The sequence below is a fragment of the Eubalaena glacialis genome, chromosome 12, assembly GCF_028564815.1.
Source record: "Eubalaena glacialis isolate mEubGla1 chromosome 12, mEubGla1.1.hap2.+ XY, whole genome shotgun sequence".
NCBI lineage: Eukaryota > Metazoa > Chordata > Mammalia > Artiodactyla > Balaenidae > Eubalaena > Eubalaena glacialis.
Genome location: NC_083727.1, coordinates 68,397,398 through 68,416,163, shown reverse-complemented (window position 1 = coordinate 68,416,163; position 18,766 = coordinate 68,397,398). Strand labels below are relative to the sequence as shown.

Here is an 18,766-nt window from a genome sequence, read left to right as displayed (position 1 = left end):
AATTGTTCCAGAAGTAGCAATCACATCTATTCGTTTTGATTTCCCAAGAGCTTAACAAAACTAAACTACCATACCCATCAGGGGGTAGAAGTTTGTCACAAGCGATGCCCCAGTCTGGTAGCAGGACAGAAACAGGCTGAGGTAGTGCTCTGCCCCGTGTGGCGGCGGCGTCTGCTGGTACCAGAGGGACTGAGCAAAGCCGAGGCACAGCTGCTGGTGTATCAGCATCACAGCCTGCATTGAGCTCTGTGACAGGAGGGCGGGGTCTGTGGAGGCCTCCTCTTCTTGCCCATCGGAAGGTCCCTTATTTGCCTCTAGTGTTGATTCTACCAAAATATCTGCGAAGTCCTGTAAATAATATTAGAGCAATTGAACTTTTAAAGTCAAAATCCAGTTCTAATAAGACTAAAAGGAAGGGGGAAGGATGGAGTGTGAATGATCAAGAAAATGAAATAGGGAATTACGTGCATTGAGAAATATTTTAAAAATTACAAAACCATTCAAAGGGATGTAACAGGAACTAACATAGTGCTGTAGGTCAGTTATAGAGTAAATCCTAAGAGTTCTCATCACAAGGAAAAAAATTTTTTTCCTTTTATTTTGCATCTATATGAGATGACGGATGTTCCCTAAGCTTACTGTGGTCATCATTTCATGATGTATGTAAGTCACATCACTATGCTGTACACCTTAAACTCACACAGTGCTGTATGTCAATCATATCTCAATAAAACTGGAAGGAAAAAAAAAGAATTCAAAGGGCAGGTGTGTGGTATCAAGGGAATTCATTCCAACCTCTCCATGCAGTGGGAACTGTTTCCTGAACTCCCACTCTTCCTCCTCCTCCTCGCTCAGGGCAGTCCTAGAGTTCCTGCCCCGGTATCTGTACAGGCTGCTTTCCTGCTCAGCCTTCTCTTGGGCTCTGCGTTCCTGTTCATCCCACTCATTGATGATTTCCTAAAAAAAATCACACATTCTGAAGGAAGCTTATTTGCCTTTGCTGAGGCATTTACAATGAACAGAGGCAAGACTTGCCATCTCTTCCTCATGAAAACAAAATACCATGGTTCAAGAACAAATAAATGCCGACATCCAAGACACTAAATTCCATGCAACAGAGAGCAAATGGGATTTGTTTTCAAACTGTGTATCTGCAGCAACCTGAATTTCCTAAAACCCCCCTTGCTGTACTGTTACAATTTCGCAGGTGTGAAAACTTGCTGTAGTGGCACGACTGGGGACTTCCCGTCAGGTGTGAATGGTGCTCTGCATTAAGGACAGGGTGAGGGTCAGCAACGTGGGTGTGTGATGCAGACTGCACTTGGCCAGCACCTCAGGGAGATATCCTGGGGGTTCGGAAAAGGGAAAATGGGCTGGGGACTGGGTGGTGGAGAGGAAGCAATCAGGCAAAACTGGGTTATACGACACCAGACATTTCTTAAATTCCCTACTACCTCTAAAGTCCTACAATTGGCAAAAACTATAAAGAAACCACCCAGTATTGAGAAGAACTGAGGAGATAAGCAACCCCAGGATGACAATTTGTATTAAAAGCCCAAGCAAGCAGTTAACCTTTGTCTCAGCAATTCTGTTTTCTAGACGTTTTACCCAAAGATCTAGCTTTAAGACTTTTAGGATGGCACTGGTTTGGGTTTTTCCCCCCCCCCCCCCAAAACAGAAAAAAAACCTTTACATATAAATGTAAATATTCAGTGACAGGAACTGTTAAATGACTTACCCATACAACAGAAAACCCGGCAGTCACTAAATATGATACAGGTGGAGAATACCATAATCATGAGGGAAATAAGCACTAAATTTTAGCTGTTAGGTTTTTCAAGGCAAGTTATAAAACAGAATGGACTTTCTTAGTGGTTTGTAGGGCTCGAGCCATTTGAGGACATTATCTCGGGGACCACAGAGGGTATAGCATTGTCCTCAACCAGAGCAGCCCTTTTATCTGTTAAATACTGGATCACTCTGCTAATATTTGTATTTTTTAAAAGGGTCTACTCCCCGCCACCCCAAAAAATTGTAAACCACTGGGAAAAAATAGCTGTAAAAAATTTAGTGTCACAGACACACACTTACAGATACATGCACAAATGAGCAAGCCTAGAATAGAACACACCAATGTGTTAACAGTTATATAGTTTTGAGTGGCAGAATCTAATAATTTCGCTTATACTTATTCTTTTAATTGTCTACAATGAAAACAAATTGCTTTTGTTGATAAGGGAAAAAACAGAATTTATTTTATTTTATTTTCTTGGCTGCGCTGCTTGGCTTGCAGGATCTTAGTTCCCCAACTAGGGATTGAACCTGGGCCCCTATTTTCTTAATATTAATAAAAGTTCATTCAATTACATGGCAAAACCCACCATAAAGTCAAACAACCAACAAAAAAGGAGAGAATACTTGCAGTGTGTATCAGGCATAAAGGGCTAACAACACTCATATTTTTTCTAATCTCTTAAAACTTGACAAAGGCCCCTAAACCTGACAGGTAAACGGGAAAAAGCCAGTAACAGACCCTAGATCCCCAGTGCCTACCCACACTGTCTCACCTACACCAGGCACGGCTAGTGTCCTGCAGGCGCCCTGCTCATGCCCCCAGCTCCCGTCAGGAGGAGGGCTTACCTGACACACATGCCTGAAGAGCTGCAGGGCCCGCTGGTCCAGCTCTCCCTTGCACAGCACGTGGGAGCGCAGGTACAGGAGGGCGTTCAGCAGCAGCTGTTCTTGGGTGGGGCAGGGCCTCTGGCTCTTGCCCTCCAGCTCCTTTCCTCCCAGGCGCTTAAGGAGCAGCTTCCCAAGGCCTCGCAGGACCTCCTCTGACTTCACCGAGCACAAAGCATCTGCGTGAGCATAGTAGGTGGGGAAGGTGGGGCCCACTGATGGGAAAGCCAACAGGGATGTGGCCAGGGCACCCAGCTTGTGCGCGCAGGCCACGCCACCATGGAGTGAGGCGTGGACCTCGCACGCCACCAGCCGCATGCCGTGCTGCAGCTGCAGGACAGACGCCTGCAGCGGGGCTGCTGCGTCTGGGTAAAGGGCGAACTCCTCTGCCAGCCGCCTCCGGAACTGGTGGTGTGACTGCTGCCAAGAGGCCTCCTCCTTCAGAAGGTTCTGGGCCATCTGGGCAGCCCGAGGTCCGTCTGTGTGGAGGGCCTGCAGGAGCCGAGTGAGCAGGTCCTGAACGGCAGAGGCCTTGGCGATGCTGGTGACATAGTGGTGGACCTCCTGTACCAGGGACTCGTACGCAGGCAGCGGGGGCCTGAAGGCCTGCTTCTTGGACAGGCTGCAGATGAAGTTCTCCAGCTGATCAATTCTCTGGCGAAGCAACCTAAAGGCAAATTAACACAGTATGCAAATTCTGTCAGAAGCAAAGCAGCAAATCCAGACTGAGCCTCAGGAAAACAGAAGGAAGACATTTCAGCTACTGAGGCATAAAATGATATATGGACAATTATAATGAAAATGGATAATATATACACAGGCATTTACCATGTGCAACATGTGTCGTCAAGCATTTCGGAGGCACGTCTCGTTGAAGTGGCCACTATTATCCTCCTTTTACAAATACGGCACTGAGGTTTAAGGTATTGAGTGGTCTACCCAAGGTTTAAAGCCAAAGGTCAGGGACAGGACTGGAACTCAGAACCCACTACTAAACAGTATTTCCTAAGGTAACAGATCTCCACAGTGCACGTCAGCACACGCCACTCCTTCCACATTGAGAATAAGCTCTGCTTTCAACCCTCCTGGCCCCATGCGAGTCCTCCCCCTCCTTTCACAGAGTATGTATTTTTCCTGATTATAACCATGGCTTTGGGATCTATCTGCTAATGTAGTTCAGAGATGTAGATCATAACCTCAGCTTAACACTGTAATTATACTACAAAATGTCTTTTTAAAAAGAATATTCAAGGGGCTTCCCTGGTGGCGCAGTGGTTGAGAATCTGCCTGCCAATGCGGGGGACACGGGTTCGAGCCCTGGTCTGGGAAGATCCCACATGCCACGGAGCAACTGGGCCCATGAGCCACAGCTACAGAGCCTGCGTGTCTGGAGCTTGTGCTCCGCAACAAGAGAGGTCGCGACAGTGAGAGGCCCGCGCACCGCGATGAAGAGTGGCCCCCACTTGCCACAACTAGAGAAAGCCCTCGCACAGAAACCCAAGTCGCACAGAAGACCCAACACAGCCAAAAATAAATAAATAAATATATTTTTTTTAAAAACAAAAAAGCATATTCAAGCCAATAACCCCCAACTGGAATAATCACTATGGTGTTACCTGACGTGAGGATGAGAGTGACTGAGGACGACTTCATCCTCCAGGTCTCTTCCGGTCTGCAGCTGGGATGAGAGGCTCCGGGTCTTCCACTCACACTGCAGCTGTTGTAACTAGCGGAAGGGGAGAGGCTGGTCTGCTGTGCCCAGCTAGGACCAGGCCCCAGAGACAAAGCCCTGGGGGAGGGTCGCTCCCTGGATGGAAGGAACCTGAATGACCCAAGGGCAGGGGTTTCTGTTCCACTAACCTGGACCACTCACCTCAGAGCTGTCAGGTGAAAAGAAACTATCTCATTTATGCCAATGAACTTCTAAGTCTCTGCTACAGCAGTCTGATCATCACCCCAACTAACATAATTTTCCTTCTTCAAAATATAGAACTAGTGTACCACTATCTTAATGCATTCAGTTCCTGAGTTTGGCTGGAAGTTCAAATAGCAAGAGATACACCACATTATCCGAATCTACCTACTTCCTGAGTTTTGGATAACAAACGCCAAAAGTTCAAAACCTAAGGAATGCTATACCCTAAAGAAGTTACCCAAATCCAAATATCCACAACTTCCTTTAGGCAGAGGGATCTGGATAGGGAGGGATACCACTAGTGGTCTCCTGTTGTGCCCTCTGCCCAGGGCAGCCTATCAGCAGATACATCAGAATGGCCCCTCCCAGTGCCTGAACCTACTCAGAGGAACCCGCAAAGAGGAAAACACAGTCTTTAGAACACACTCCTGGGATGTCACAGGGCAGCTTATGTAAAATCATCCCTCTGTGCTCTGAGCATCCAAAGGGAGAGAAAGGAGTAATATACTAAGCAAAGCCAGCCAGTCAGGGATGCAGCCCGAGCTCCAAACCCTCCCTCCATACCTCTTCCTTGGCGTACTTGAGCTTGTACTCCCTCTTCACGGCGGGGTCGAAGCGTGCCTGGGGAAGCCAGGTCTGGATCTGGAGCAGGCCCAGGCTCACCCACAGGCTCCCACGGCGGGCTGGCTCAGGCAGGTGCTGCTTACCCTCCCCCTCCCCAAACAAGTGGCGCAGGGAGGTGAGCAAAAGGCACAGCAGCTCCTTGGGCAGCGTCCCCTGCCCGGCCATGTCGCCGAGAGTCTGGCCCACGTGCTGGCACACCTGGCTGTCCCCAGGCAGCAGCTGCTCACAGTGCTGCACGTACTCCTGCCGCCGGGGCTCGGGGAGCAGCTCTGCCAGGCCAGCCAAGTGCCGGCACAGGACCAGCCGCTGGAGCTGGGAATCCGTGCGCCTGTGGGGACAGGGAAGCACTTAAGGGTCTGCACCACAGCGACCCCCATTCCTTTCTCATGCTACTGTTCTTCCAGAAAATGACAAGACAGACTGCACTGCCTACACCTAGAGGTGAATTTCAATTCTCACTTGATCTGATACGGTTTTCTAAGTACCACCTTCTTGATCACAATATACTTACAGCTGACAGAGTGGCTGGCCAGCTCACAGCAGTCTCTGTCATGGACTGAAAACCTGCTCATCCAGCCAGAAAACACTCTTCCTCCACCCACCGGCACCAGCCACGACCGAAGAAAGCTCTGACCGAGGTCCCCACTACCTGCTCTGGAGGAAAGACGGAAGCCGTACCGTCTACCCGGGGGAGGGAATACCTGAACTCTGCTACGGAAGGGACAGCCATGTTGGTCCACAGCACCGAGCTGATGTCCTGGAGCTGCTGTGATCTCTCAACCCACTCCCCCAGGGTGACATGTGAGGAGGACAGGATGGGGAGGCCGCTCACATCCCAGGGACTTGCTCTGTAGCTGCTGGTCAAGACTTCAAAGCAGCACTTGGAGAACACGGCTCTACTGAGACTTCCGGGACCCTGATAAGGGGAGAGGAGTCATGTTAACTTTTAGAAATTAAAAAAAAGGGTTTCAATAAGCAGCACTGGGGCACCTTAGAGGAAAGAAAGAAAATTTTAAAAGGAGATTCAGGTTGCTAGGAACAGGTAAACATCAGCCTGAGACAGGACCAGAAGGGCAGAATGGGGTCGGGTGCAGTGGGCCTTTGAAGGACTCCATTCTCTACGAACGAGGAGCACTGGGTGCTTTAGTCATGCAGAAGAAAACCCCTCAAACCTGGGCATCAGGAAGACCAGTCGTGCAGCAGAGCTGGGGGCAGGAAGGTGAGACTTGGAGGCAGGGGAAGGAGTTGGAAGACAAACAGAAGAGCCAGGGACAAGCCTGTCTCCCTGGACTGTTAACCTGGGACACAGGAACAGCTGTCCACGAACAAAGGGTTAGCGGGTCAAATACACATGAGAGCAAACCTGACTCTATGCAACTCTTGGGGACCCATAAGGTTTAACACTAAAAGCTTTGAGAGATGTTTTACACTAAAGAAATCAACCTTGATAGAGCAATGGAACAGAACTGAGTCCAAAAATAAATCCATGAACATCGTGGGAATAAGGTGTTATGACAGAGGTGGCATTTCAAAAGAGATGGAAAGGATGAACTAGTCAAAACTGGTGTTGTTAATATTGCTTTTGGATATGTTTGTTTGTATAAAATAAAAAATTTGCATCCCCACCTCACAAAACAAGATACCCAGATGAGACTGATGTAAACATAAAACAAAAACAGAAAATATGAGGGCTTCCCTGGTGACGCAGTGGTTAAGAATCCGCCTGCCAATGCAGGGAACATGGGTTCGAGCCCAGGTCCGGGAAGATCCCACATGCCGCGGAGCAACTACGCCCCTGCGCCACAACTACTGAGCCTGCACTCTAGAGCCCGTGAGCCACAACTACTGAAGCCTGTGCGCCACAACTACTGAGCCCATGCTCCACAACCAGAGAAGCCACCGCACCGCAATGAAGAGTAGCCCCCGCTCGCCGCAACTAGAGAAAGCCCACGCGCAGCAATAAAGACCCAACGCAGCCGGAAAAAAAAAAAAAAAAAAAACCAGAAAATATAAGAAAATGGTTTTTTTAACTCTGTGGGTAATGAAGGCTTATTTAAAAAGCATGATACCAAAGCCAGAAAGTAGAAAGGGACTGGCATATTTGAAAAGAAAACACTATAAAACTTCTGTGATATAAGAAAACGTCTTCAAACTTGAGAGACAACAGAACACTAGAAATGTATTTCCAAATATATGTTGGGTAAAGGTTTAATATCCATAATATATAAAGAGAAGTTCAATAATAAAATGATGATTAATGACATTTTTTTTTAAACAAAATGAGCAATAAACATGACTGGAAAATTCAAAGAAATAAAAGCAATCAATATACATATGTGAAGACATTCAACCTGAATAATAATCAAAGGAATACATATCAAAATGAGATTTTTTTTTAACTGTATGACTGGCAATAATTTAAAGTGTTAATAACACCTAGTGGGGCAAAGATACGGAAACACAGGATATATGATAAGTGAAACGTGCTCTAGTCCCAAGTCCGCCGTGGTCATCCTGACTTCATGTTCTCCCTCTTCACTGTCTCCTTGCAGGTTTAAAAAGTGAAAAAACAAAAACCTACTTCCCTAGACGTTCTGATAATATTTACAAATCTCTTTAAATGTGAAGACACTTTGGCCAAGGGTTAAATTCCAATTCTCGTCACACATCCACAGAAATACTCAGACAAGTGGACAAAGGCTTATACAAGGGTAGTTGATGCAGGTATGTTTGCTGCAGGAAGGGGGAGGAGAAAGCAAGAAACCTCAATGCTTATCAAGAAGAAAGTGATTAAATGCATTCCAGCACATTCGTACAGTGGAATACCTTAAAAAGAATAAGCTGGAATGACAGGTGCAAATTTCCACGACATATCATGTGAACCAAGAAGGTGGCCTTGTTTTTGTTTACATATGTATTTAATATAAAAATACATGTTAACAGAAGGATACAGAGCAAAGAGTGGTTATTCCCAGTGAATTCTACATTATATACGTATATAAATACACACGTATACATATTGTGTATGTATATGTGTATGCATATATATATATGTGTATATATATATACACACACACATATGCACACATACCTACATGTTTCTGTACTGTTTAAAATCTTATAATTAGAAAAAATATTTCAATTAGAAAAGAAATTAAAGATTTTTTAAAGGAAATTGTTTTTACATTAATTCAGGATTTCCCAAATCATTTAAGATGGAATATCTTTTTTGAAGGTACACTTATTAATATCCTACAGAAAATAAAGTATTGCAATCACTTACTTAGTCACTGCTCTATCCTAGGAATAAATGTTCATTGCTAGATCCATTGAGAAGTTTCTTCTACTATCATCAAACATTTTTATAATTTTATGGCAACAAACCTTTAACGTGGGGTCCAGAAGGGACTTGGGTGTCTCCCTCTGCTGCACACCAGGCAGAGGGCTCCATGTTAGCCAGTACTCTGGATTTGTGGTCACAGTACTGCTCCAGAAAGACGTAAACGTGGAATTAAATAACTCGGACCACAAAGAGATCCTTTCTTCAGTAGACATCTAGAGGAATAATTAGATAAGAGAGTATTTGAGAAAGGTTCCATAAATCGTTATACGGTCTGTCTTGTAAGACTCATCTAAAACTAACATGCGTTTAAAGATTATTAATCCTAATGTTCCTGGTTTTCTGCCACCCCAGTTGTCTTGGTCAAGTCACTTAACCTATTTATAATTTTATAAAACATAAGATCTGATTTTATAAGAGTGCATGAGAAAACTCAATTAAAATAATCACACAATTATGTGATCAAAATAAATAAATGAATAAAACATTATTATCAAAAAAATTTAAGGCTGTACTAATGAAGTTACATTAACTACAGTTTACCACTATTCACATTTAACAGTTACTCTTGTGGAAGAGTAAAAAACACTCTGACAATACATTTTTGAGCAAGTAAAATAAAAATAAGCAAAAATTTTAGCCTCATTTAACTGGAAACCAAATGAAATGAATCTGTGATAAGAGTAGAGAAATACCAAGGAAATTACTGCCAAAGAACATTCAAAGTTCTCCCCTTTGAAACTTAATTCAGATAAGACTAGAGTTTACAACATGCAGTTTTTGAGATTAAATAAATAAATGTTCTGCAATCAGTCTGTCATAGAAAATCTAATCAGCTCATAGTGTAAAGGAGGTTTTTTGATTTTGATTTTGGTTTTTACCTTTTGATGGTGCACTAAGGACCAAAGGTCTCGAAGCTCTTGAGGAGCAACTGGTGTGTGCTTAAGACAAAATGTGATGTGATGACTTATCTCTTCCTCTATATGGGGTTGCTGGTTTTTGCTGGACCTGCTCCAAAAATAAAGAGGGAGAGAGAGTGGGCTGTAGGCTTTCAATGAGCTCCTAGAAAACTGCTATGTAAGGGAAGATGGAACACACAGGACATCGAGTACATTTATTTAAAAACGAGCAAGTAATTCTACTGGAAAAACACCTAGTAACATACATACATTCATTCATTCATTTATATAAATTTATTTAATTAATTTATTTTTGGCTGTGTTGGGTCTTCATTGCTGTGCGCGGGCTTTCTCTAGTTGCGGCGAGTGGGGGCTACTCTTCGTTATGGCGTGTGGACTTACTGCAGTGGCTTCTCTTGTTGCGGAGCACAGGCTCTAGGCGTGTGGTTTTCAGTAGTTGTGGTGCGTGGGCTCAGTAGTTGTGGCTCGCGGGCTCTAGAGAGCAGGCTCAATAGTTGTGGTGCACGGGCTTAGTTGCTCCGCGGCATGTAGGATCTTCCCAGACCAGGGCTCAAACCTGTGTCCCCTGCATTGGCAGGCGGATTCTTGACCACTGCGCCACCAGGGAAGTCCCACACCTAGTAACTTTTAGAAGTGGAGCCAAAACAGGCAAAGAATCTTCAAGAAGTTTTGGCTTTCCAAAGTGGCAAATGACCTCCCTCTGCTTCAGCAACTATGCCCCCTCAAGACAACACTGTGCTTTGTTTTACATGTAGGATACACGGAATAACCTTGCAAGAAAATAAGTGCCCCCAAAGGAAAAAAACTGAAGGATGGCTCACCTTCTCAGGCAAGCCTGTGTCATAAAATCCGCTGTGACTCTGTACTGCCAAAGCATAGCCAGGTACTCCATTGCAGGCCAGAGCTGAACACTCCTGGTGAGTTGGATTAAGGAGGTAAAGCCTGGCTGTGACAGGGAGGAAGCTTCACTGTGCTTTTTCTCCAGAAAACCAAGTGAAATTCCTTTGGCTTTTAGTTCTGAACACTGAGCATTCACAAGACTCTTCAATTCATCTGGACAAAAAGACACACAGGGGTCAGTGGTCAGGCTCAGATTCCCAACAGCCAGTCACATGACCATTGGCTTAACCTGAGTTCAACTTCACCTGAGCTTGAGTGTCTCATGTGTTAATACAGGGGTCCCCAACCCCCCGTCCGGTCCGCAGCCTGTTAGGAACCAGGCTGCACAGCAGGAGGTGAGCAGCGGGGCGAGCGAGCGAAGCTTCATCTGCCGCTCCCCTCCCCATCGCCCCCATCACCGCCTGAGCCATCCCCCACCCCATCCATGGAAAAACTCTCTTCCACGAAACCGGTCCCCGGTGCCAAAAAGGTTGGGGACCGCTGTGTTAAATAATGCTATTAACACCTGCACAATTCCAATGACAGAATTAAATAATATATGTAAAGTTTAGGGAATTCCCTGGCAGTCCAGGGGTTAAGACTCGGGCTTTCACTGCCGTGGATCTAGGTTTGATCCCTCGTCGGAGAACTAGGATCCCACAAGCTGCGTGGTGTGGCCAAAAAATTAAAAAAAAAAAAAAAAAAAAAAAGTTTAGCCCTATGCCTGATACTTATTTAGTGGTCGGTATAGTATACAGGGAATAAATAAATAAAAGGAGAATATCTAAGGGAAAACTTTAAAAAACGTATTGGCTGCAAATAAATAAATAAATAAATAAATAAATAAATAAATAAAACTTATTGGCTGCAGAGCAGAGGATATGCTTAGAACATCTGTCAGCTAGCCAAACTCCAGAGCATATTACCTGGGTTGACATCTTCCAGAGTATTAGCTCTGAGGACCAACCCCCAGGCCTGTAGGAGACTTTTCTTTAATGTCCATTCAGAAGCAACCATTTGGAGCCGACTAACGTCTTCCCACCATCCACTCTCCCCAAGGGCAGGCATCCGCTCTCTGATGGCAAGGGCTTTGTTAAAGACCTTCAATTGTGAAAAACATTCCACCACCAGCTTGTCCTGAAACAATAAAACCCAGGAGAGCCTATTACAGAGGAGAAAAGTAGTTCTTTTTAGCAGCCTATTCATGGCTGAAAAAAATGTTTTAAATATTTCCTTAATGATTCTATAAAACATAAAGTTGGTTTACTCCTGTAGATCTCAAGATATTCACAGTAATAAAGTTAAAAGTCTACTTCAGCCTTAAAAGTCTCAAGAATAAGTAAAATGATAACATTTAACAAGTCAGTTAATAGTACTCATTGAACATTTAAGAATTAAGCTTTGCAAGCAAGGCTGAGTATAGTTGAATGGCAGTCCCCACGTTCCAGGAGAGCTGCCAAAGAGGTCAAATCTTTGTGTTTACTACATGCTTCCAAGTCGTACCTTAAAAGGAAACGGTCGTCCCAGAAACTTCTGTAACTTCTTTATACCCGTGAATCCACCAGTTGGGCTCCCCAAGCAATTCTGAATATGTTCTGAGACGGTCTGAACCTCTTTGTAATATCTTTAACAAAGGAGATAAAGGGCAGAAGGGAAGTAAGGAAAGGGGGAAATGCTGGATGGTAAGAACATCACTCACATTTTATATCTGATTTACATTCACCAACAGGCCAAGGGGACAAACCAAAGTAAAGCCAAGAAGAAGCACGTTTCAATTCCTAACCCTCCTCCCTTTAACATCAATACTGTAGATACTGACGTTGTTACTCTAAATATGACTCTTACTTGTCTTCGTGGTTCATCAGGAGTTGGGGGATCTGACGAACCAAATGTTTTAAAACCCAGTGCCAGTGAAGGGCAAGCAAGGCCAGGCCTGGTGCATCCACTTTTACTGTATCGGCCACGGTCCAGAACCGGTCCCGCCACCGCACAGAACCCAAGATCTAAAAACAAAGTAAACCAAAACTGCTCACAAACATCTCCCAGTAAAGGACACAAAACACTAACTTCAATCATTAATCAATACTCAACACACACACGTTAAAGATCTAGCATCCGACTGGAGTATTTTTAGGGATATTAAGGCAGTCAGAGAAGGCAAAGCTCTTTCCTCCTATTATCTGAAGTTCAGTTATCAGAGAAAATGGAATTACTGGGTCATGTGGTAAGTGTACACGCAATGTTATAAGAAACCGCCAACCTGCTTGACAAAGCAGCTGCACTATTTTGTATCCCATCCAGCAGTGTAGGTGGGTTTCAGTTTGTTCCACTTCCTTGCCAATACTTGCTGCTGTTGACCATTTTAATTTTAGCCATTCTGGTGGGTGGCACCGCACTGTGGTTTTAATTTACATTTCCTTGATAACTAATGATGTTACAATTTTTCCAAGTTCTCACTGGGCATTCATTTATCTTCTGAGAAGCATCTATTCAAATTCTCTTGTTCATTTTTAAAAATTGGGCTGTCTTATTATTTGTCTATAAAATTTATATGTGATTTATCAACAGTGTCTCCCAGTGTTTTCCTTTTCTTAAAGCTATCTATTAAGTTCTTTATTTTGACAAAATTGAATTCATCAATTTTTTTCTTTTATGAAGAATGCCCTGAAATCTTTGCCTATCCTCAAGCTGTGAAGATTTTCTCCTGTGTTTTCTTTTAGAGGTTCATAATTTTAGCTTTTATATATAGGTCTACGATCCATTTTGAGGTAACTTTTCTATATGACGTAAGGTAGCAGGTAAAGGCTCATTTTTATATTATATGGATATCTAGTTTTTCCATCACCGTTTGCTGAATGAACTGTTTTCCCCATTAAATTACCTTTGCATATTTGCCCCCCCACCCCAAAACTTCACTGACCATATAAGAGGGTCTATTTGTGAAGTCTCTTTTTTGTTCCACTGGTCTATATGTCTATCCTTATGACAATAACTACTGTTTTCATTAATGTAGCTTCTTAATGCAAATCAGGTATTGTGAGTCTCCAACTTAGCTGTCCTTCTAATTATGTATTTTTACAGTAGTCTCAAGATTAGTGATTCCTTTTAGGTTTTATGATGTCAAAGCTGTTTTCATAATAATGTCACGTTATTTGCCTTTTTCACTATGTTGACATTTGCACTGATGGTACCAAAAACAGAGCGGGGGGGTGGAGGGGACAAACTGTGATTGGGTGTCTGGCAAACACTGTGTGGAAAATGAATGAAGTCAACCTGCCAGTTCAAGAAAAACAGGAGAGTATTTGCTGCTGATGACAGAATTTGAACCTTCAAGTGAAACCTAGAACTTTGAAAAACTAAGAGCTTGACAACTTCCCAATACTTACAGATTTTTTCATGAGGTAACTTTTTGTGGTAATTTTTCATGAGTGGGACTTTTTAAATTTATCTATATTGAAAAATGTAATGTGTCAACATTTGGAAGATCTGATAACTCACTGAACAATACTTTCCAAATTACCAGTGCATGAGAACATACATGCAAGGCTAAAAGTCCATCCAAAGTGCAAGCCAGGCCAACGGATTTTAAAGCATGACAAGATCAGTGATACTTTTTCAGATTCCACATTACAAGTAACCTTTACAAAACTAACACCTGTCAACCTGTGGTATAGAATCAAAGAAGAATATCACAGTTTTATGAAATGTTTGTTAAATACTCCTCCCTTTCCAATCTCTTAGCCACATGAAATAGAGGCCAGTTTTTCTTCACAAACTTCAACCCATACAACATACTGTAAGAGACCGAATGCAGAAGCCAGGTGTGAGAATCCAGCTTTCTTCTGTTAAGCCAGACATTAAAGAGACTCGCAGAAATGTAAAACAGTTCCACTCCTCTTAATTTTTGTTTTGGAAAATAGTTGTTTTTCATTAAAAATGTTATTCATATTACCATGAAATGAATTTGTTACTGTGTTTCTTAAACACATTAATAAATATTTTTTACATTTCTCAGATTTATTTCCTAATAAAGTAAATATTGATACATGTAAACACATAAACAAAAGTTCTTTGAGGGTTTTGGTAACTTTTATGAACATAAGGGGGGGTGGGTCTTGAGACTAAAAAGTTTAAGATCTACAATTCTAGTTTAACCAGAATTACTCGAATAATCTGGATTCAAGCCCAATTTAGTCCATATGTGACAATCATGTCTAAGAAGGATTAAGTGAATTAAAATATAACTGTTAAGATTCTGATTTTTATCAACAGGTGAGTGGATGAATAAGATGTAGTACATACATGCAGTGGACTATTACTCGGCAATAAGAAGGAATGAATTCTTGAGACACAAAACAATATGGATGCATCTCAAAATAATGATTTTTTTAAATTTTTTTTTTCATTTTTATTTTATTTTTATTTTTTTGGCTGCACCACGCGGCATATGGGATCTTAGTTCCCTGACCAGGGATCGAACCTGTGCCCCCTACATTGGAAGTGTGGAGTCTTAACCACTGGACCACCAGGGAAGTCCTCAAAATGATTTTAAGTGAAAGTAGCCAGATAAAAAAGAACAATATAAAATACTAGAAAACACAACTGAGCTACACTAACAGAAAGCAGATCAGTGGATACCTGGTTGGAGGTGGGGGGCAGGAAAAAAGAAGAGAAAACAAAAGAACAAGAGGAAAAGGTCTGAGGGTGATGGATAGGTTCACTGTCATGATTGTGGTAATGGTATCACGGGTGTACACATGTCAAACATACAAAACTGTACACTTTATATGCGACTTACTATATGTCAGTTATAACCCCATAAAGCTTTAAAATATGTGTATCTATTTAAATTCTTAAGAACTTCTCAAATAATATTGTACATGTAACAACACTGAAGTTGGTGTCGTCCCTAAGAATCTTTGTGCCAAGAAATATGTTGCTTAAGATAAAAACAGGTACATCTCCTTACCTCATTAACACTGGCATCAGACACCATCCCCTGGGAGGACTGTACCCAAAGCAGGATTAGCGCATCACAAAGTTCAAAAAAAGCAGCAAGATTGACCACGATTTCATGGGGCAGGCTGTGATAGCTCTCCGGATCTTAGAGTTGGTATAAACAAAATAAGAACATTTGATCAGATTTAAATCTCTGCACATTTTCAAAATCAACAGTAATCTACAACTTAACGTTATTCTCAGCACAAGGGTCAATTTGAAACGTCAAAATTGAAAGCAAATCTTTGTCTATTATTAAGTTAGCAACTTAGTCGTGTATACCTAGAGATGCTCATAACGTCTTAATTAAAAAAAAAAAAAAGCATTTGTTTAAATACAAAATTGTTTAAATACGAATTCTAAGTGTGTATATGACTGGATGGATAGATAATACAGACAGATGTGAGAAGATATAAACAAATATACTATTAACAGTAGCTGCTGTGAGAGGAGACTTTTTCCATTTTTATGCTTCTATATAGTTTGAATATTTTCCAAGAAATACCGTTATCTTTTCAATTTAAAAAAAAAGGAGGGAGGAAGAAAGAACCTATAACCAAATGCTTATGAGCTCATACTTTTGAGCCAACAGAACAAGTTTCAAGTTCTGGCTCTGCTACTTGCTAGAGATGTGACCTTGAGCATCTCTGTGCCTCCCTTTCCTCTCTCATGAGGCTTATCTCATGGTTGCTATAAAAAGTAAATGAGATCAAGGACATGTAAAAAAGCACTTAGTCAAAAATACTGAATAAGGGAAGATGTTCAAACTCTAGCTAGCAAATCAAAAGGAATCAGTACCATGGCATCAGTTGCTGAATCCCTCTCACCTTCAGCAACATTATGCAGTCAGAGGCATAACTGAAGAAAGTAAAGGTAATGTCCTTACCTTTATGGAATTCAAAGGACATTCTCAAAACACTATTTCTTAACTTTTTGCCACCAACAGAAACCAAATTTGCTTCAGTAAAAATCCGTTTTTCCCGATCAAGATATATGATTGTCCTGAAATGAGATTCCATAACATAACAAATAGTTATTGGCTAATAATACTTATTACAGCCTCTACCTGCTGAATCCTGAGAACCCTTGGAACATCAATCTCCTTCAACCTGCCATTCCCCTCGTGCCGCTGCAAATTCTGGACTAGAGAGACGGCAGCAAGAGGGATGACAACTGAGCTGGGGGGAGGAAGACAGAGGGCTAGGTAGACCACCCAGCCCCACTGTGTTGCTCTGCCATGACATGACAAACTGTGCTGTGAACTCTTAAAACTGGCCATCTCACAATTAACCTGCAGTGCTAGAAGTTACCTGCGGAGGAGGAAGGGGGAGTTGCTGGGAGGGGGGACAAGGGGGCCTCAGAGGTGCTACTACATTATCACATGAGTGTGTTCACTTTGTGAAAAGTCATCAAAACGATATATAATCATCATTAGTGTACTTTTCTGTAATGCACGTTATACCTCAATTACAAAATTATTTTTTAAATCTATTACACTAGTGGCCAATTAAAAAATATTACTGGTCATTACATTAAAGGTGAGGAAAGATCAACTTATATAACAATTATGTAAATTTATACTATAGGTCACTATGTACGTACATCTCCAACATTTGACGGGGGAGACAGATGGCTGAGGAAAGGACATGTGAAAATGCAAGGAGCTGCTGGGAATCACACAGAAAACAGTGGAAACACAACTATTCTATGATAAAAGATTAACCATAAAACAAATCCCACCACTAATGCTTCACTAGTGTATTTATTAAAGCACCCTATTAAATTATTAAGAACCTGTCACATTCACAGGCACCTGGGCATCAGGGTCAGAATGATTTTGCTGCACATGGAGCGTGAAGGAGAGGTGGTGACGAAGGCAATCATGTCTGACACCCACCACTTCTCAGGTTCAGAAAATTAAACACACATAAGACTGTCAAGTATAGCTTAGGAAAGGTATAATCTGTGAAGCCATAGAGTACAGCGAGGCAAATAGCAACCAGAACAGTAGACTTCACCTACTTGTTTGCAACAGACTCTAAAAGGGCAAAGAGCTGCTCAGGCTGATCCATTTGTGGGTCAAAGTCCATCGAATTTCTAATGATGTCCAAAGCCTGCATATTCCATCGGGGATCCAGAGGGATCACATATTCATCTGGTTTAAAAAACAGAAGGTAGAATTTTGGAGTTAAACTCCTTGCCTGGCAAATTTCAGTTGAGGACTTTCATTGTTTTACTTTGATCACACTGAGTCCTGCCGGGGAAGAGAGGGACCAGGGAAATGGTTTCAGTCCATGGTAGTAGAAAAGTAGGGTTCAACAGCTTCTACGCTATTTCCTTTCTAAATGCAAAATTTCTTCTAGCCCTGAAAATTCATTCCACCGTAGGATAGAAAGGTAACCTCTGCTAGAGCATAAACATTCCAACAAATGTATTCATTTGCTCAGCTCCCGCTTCTGGTTGGAAAAGAATCCATGGGCTTAATTACCCACTCTTTCGCCATTAACCATAAAAAAACGAACTTACATGGCAGAAAATGAATGAACACATCTCATTATTTGCTTTCAATAAGAAAAGCAACTCAAGATTATTTCCCTTAAAAACCATTTCTTTATAATCACAGGATGTGCTGCTGCTACTTCTTGCTCCTTTGGCTCAAGCTCGGTATCTCTTCTGTAAAGCAGCAGCGATCAGACTCTGACCCGCTCCAGAGGTTGAGAGCCCAGCGGAAGAGGTAAGACAAAACGATGGGAACATTAATTTGATGGTGGCTGAGCTGGATGGGTCAGTGGAGCACTTCAAGTTTTAAAGGCATCCACCACAGAGTAGCCTAACAAATGCCTATTGTGAATAGCAAGGTACACATGGGGGCCCATATCCCAAAGTCCAGCAAGACTACACAATCCAGAGCTACACAGCTGAAAAGGAAAAAGGAAGACGAGCTAATGAGTGCCAACAGAGGGCAAGCCATGTCTGCTACAAAGGGAACCTACCACTCTACTCTAGAACTGTGTTCCCAAAGACCAAAATTCCTTCATAATTGGAAAGCCATAATTAGGTTCAGCCGCAATCTGACTACTACAGAAGTTTTCTCTATTGATTTCTGCTCAACCATTTACCCCATTACCTTTAGTGTACATAAGGTATTATAAGTATACATAAGATTATAATTATGTAAACATAAGGTTTAGCACAAAAGCATCATGCATATTTTTTTCTAAACCAAATGGGTAACAGTATGTTTTGATCAACATCAGATAAAGATTGAGAAATTTTGAATACCTCATTTGATTAGATAGCTCAGATGGCTACTCCTTTTATCATTATGATTTTGTTTTGTAACTTTGTATTTAAGGCTTTATAACTTCATCATTAAGGTTTTCTATTTTCTGAAGAAACTGATCCTGTACT

At 42.2% G+C, this 18,766-nt stretch overlaps 1 protein-coding gene across 1 annotated transcript in view; it reads right to left on the bottom strand.

The window, feature by feature from the left end:
- MDN1 (midasin AAA ATPase 1) overlaps window positions 1-18,766 on the bottom strand; it is a 153,538-nt gene that overhangs the window by 43,639 nt on the left and 91,133 nt on the right. Inside the window, exons 51-65 of the mRNA XM_061206786.1 lie at window positions 17,378-17,510; window positions 16,242-16,357; window positions 15,327-15,460; window positions 12,203-12,360; window positions 11,861-11,981; window positions 11,284-11,494; window positions 10,300-10,531; window positions 9,440-9,566; window positions 8,603-8,773; window positions 5,920-6,134; window positions 5,159-5,546; window positions 4,296-4,405; window positions 2,641-3,346; window positions 796-957; window positions 75-348 (exon numbers count right to left, since the gene is read on the bottom strand). Of these exons, the coding sequence (XP_061062769.1) occupies window positions 75-348; window positions 796-957; window positions 2,641-3,346; window positions 4,296-4,405; window positions 5,159-5,546; window positions 5,920-6,134; window positions 8,603-8,773; window positions 9,440-9,566; window positions 10,300-10,531; window positions 11,284-11,494; window positions 11,861-11,981; window positions 12,203-12,360; window positions 15,327-15,460; window positions 16,242-16,357; window positions 17,378-17,510 (3,258 nt within the window). The remainder of the gene's footprint in view (window positions 1-74; window positions 349-795; window positions 958-2,640; window positions 3,347-4,295; window positions 4,406-5,158; window positions 5,547-5,919; window positions 6,135-8,602; window positions 8,774-9,439; window positions 9,567-10,299; window positions 10,532-11,283; window positions 11,495-11,860; window positions 11,982-12,202; window positions 12,361-15,326; window positions 15,461-16,241; window positions 16,358-17,377; window positions 17,511-18,766) is intronic.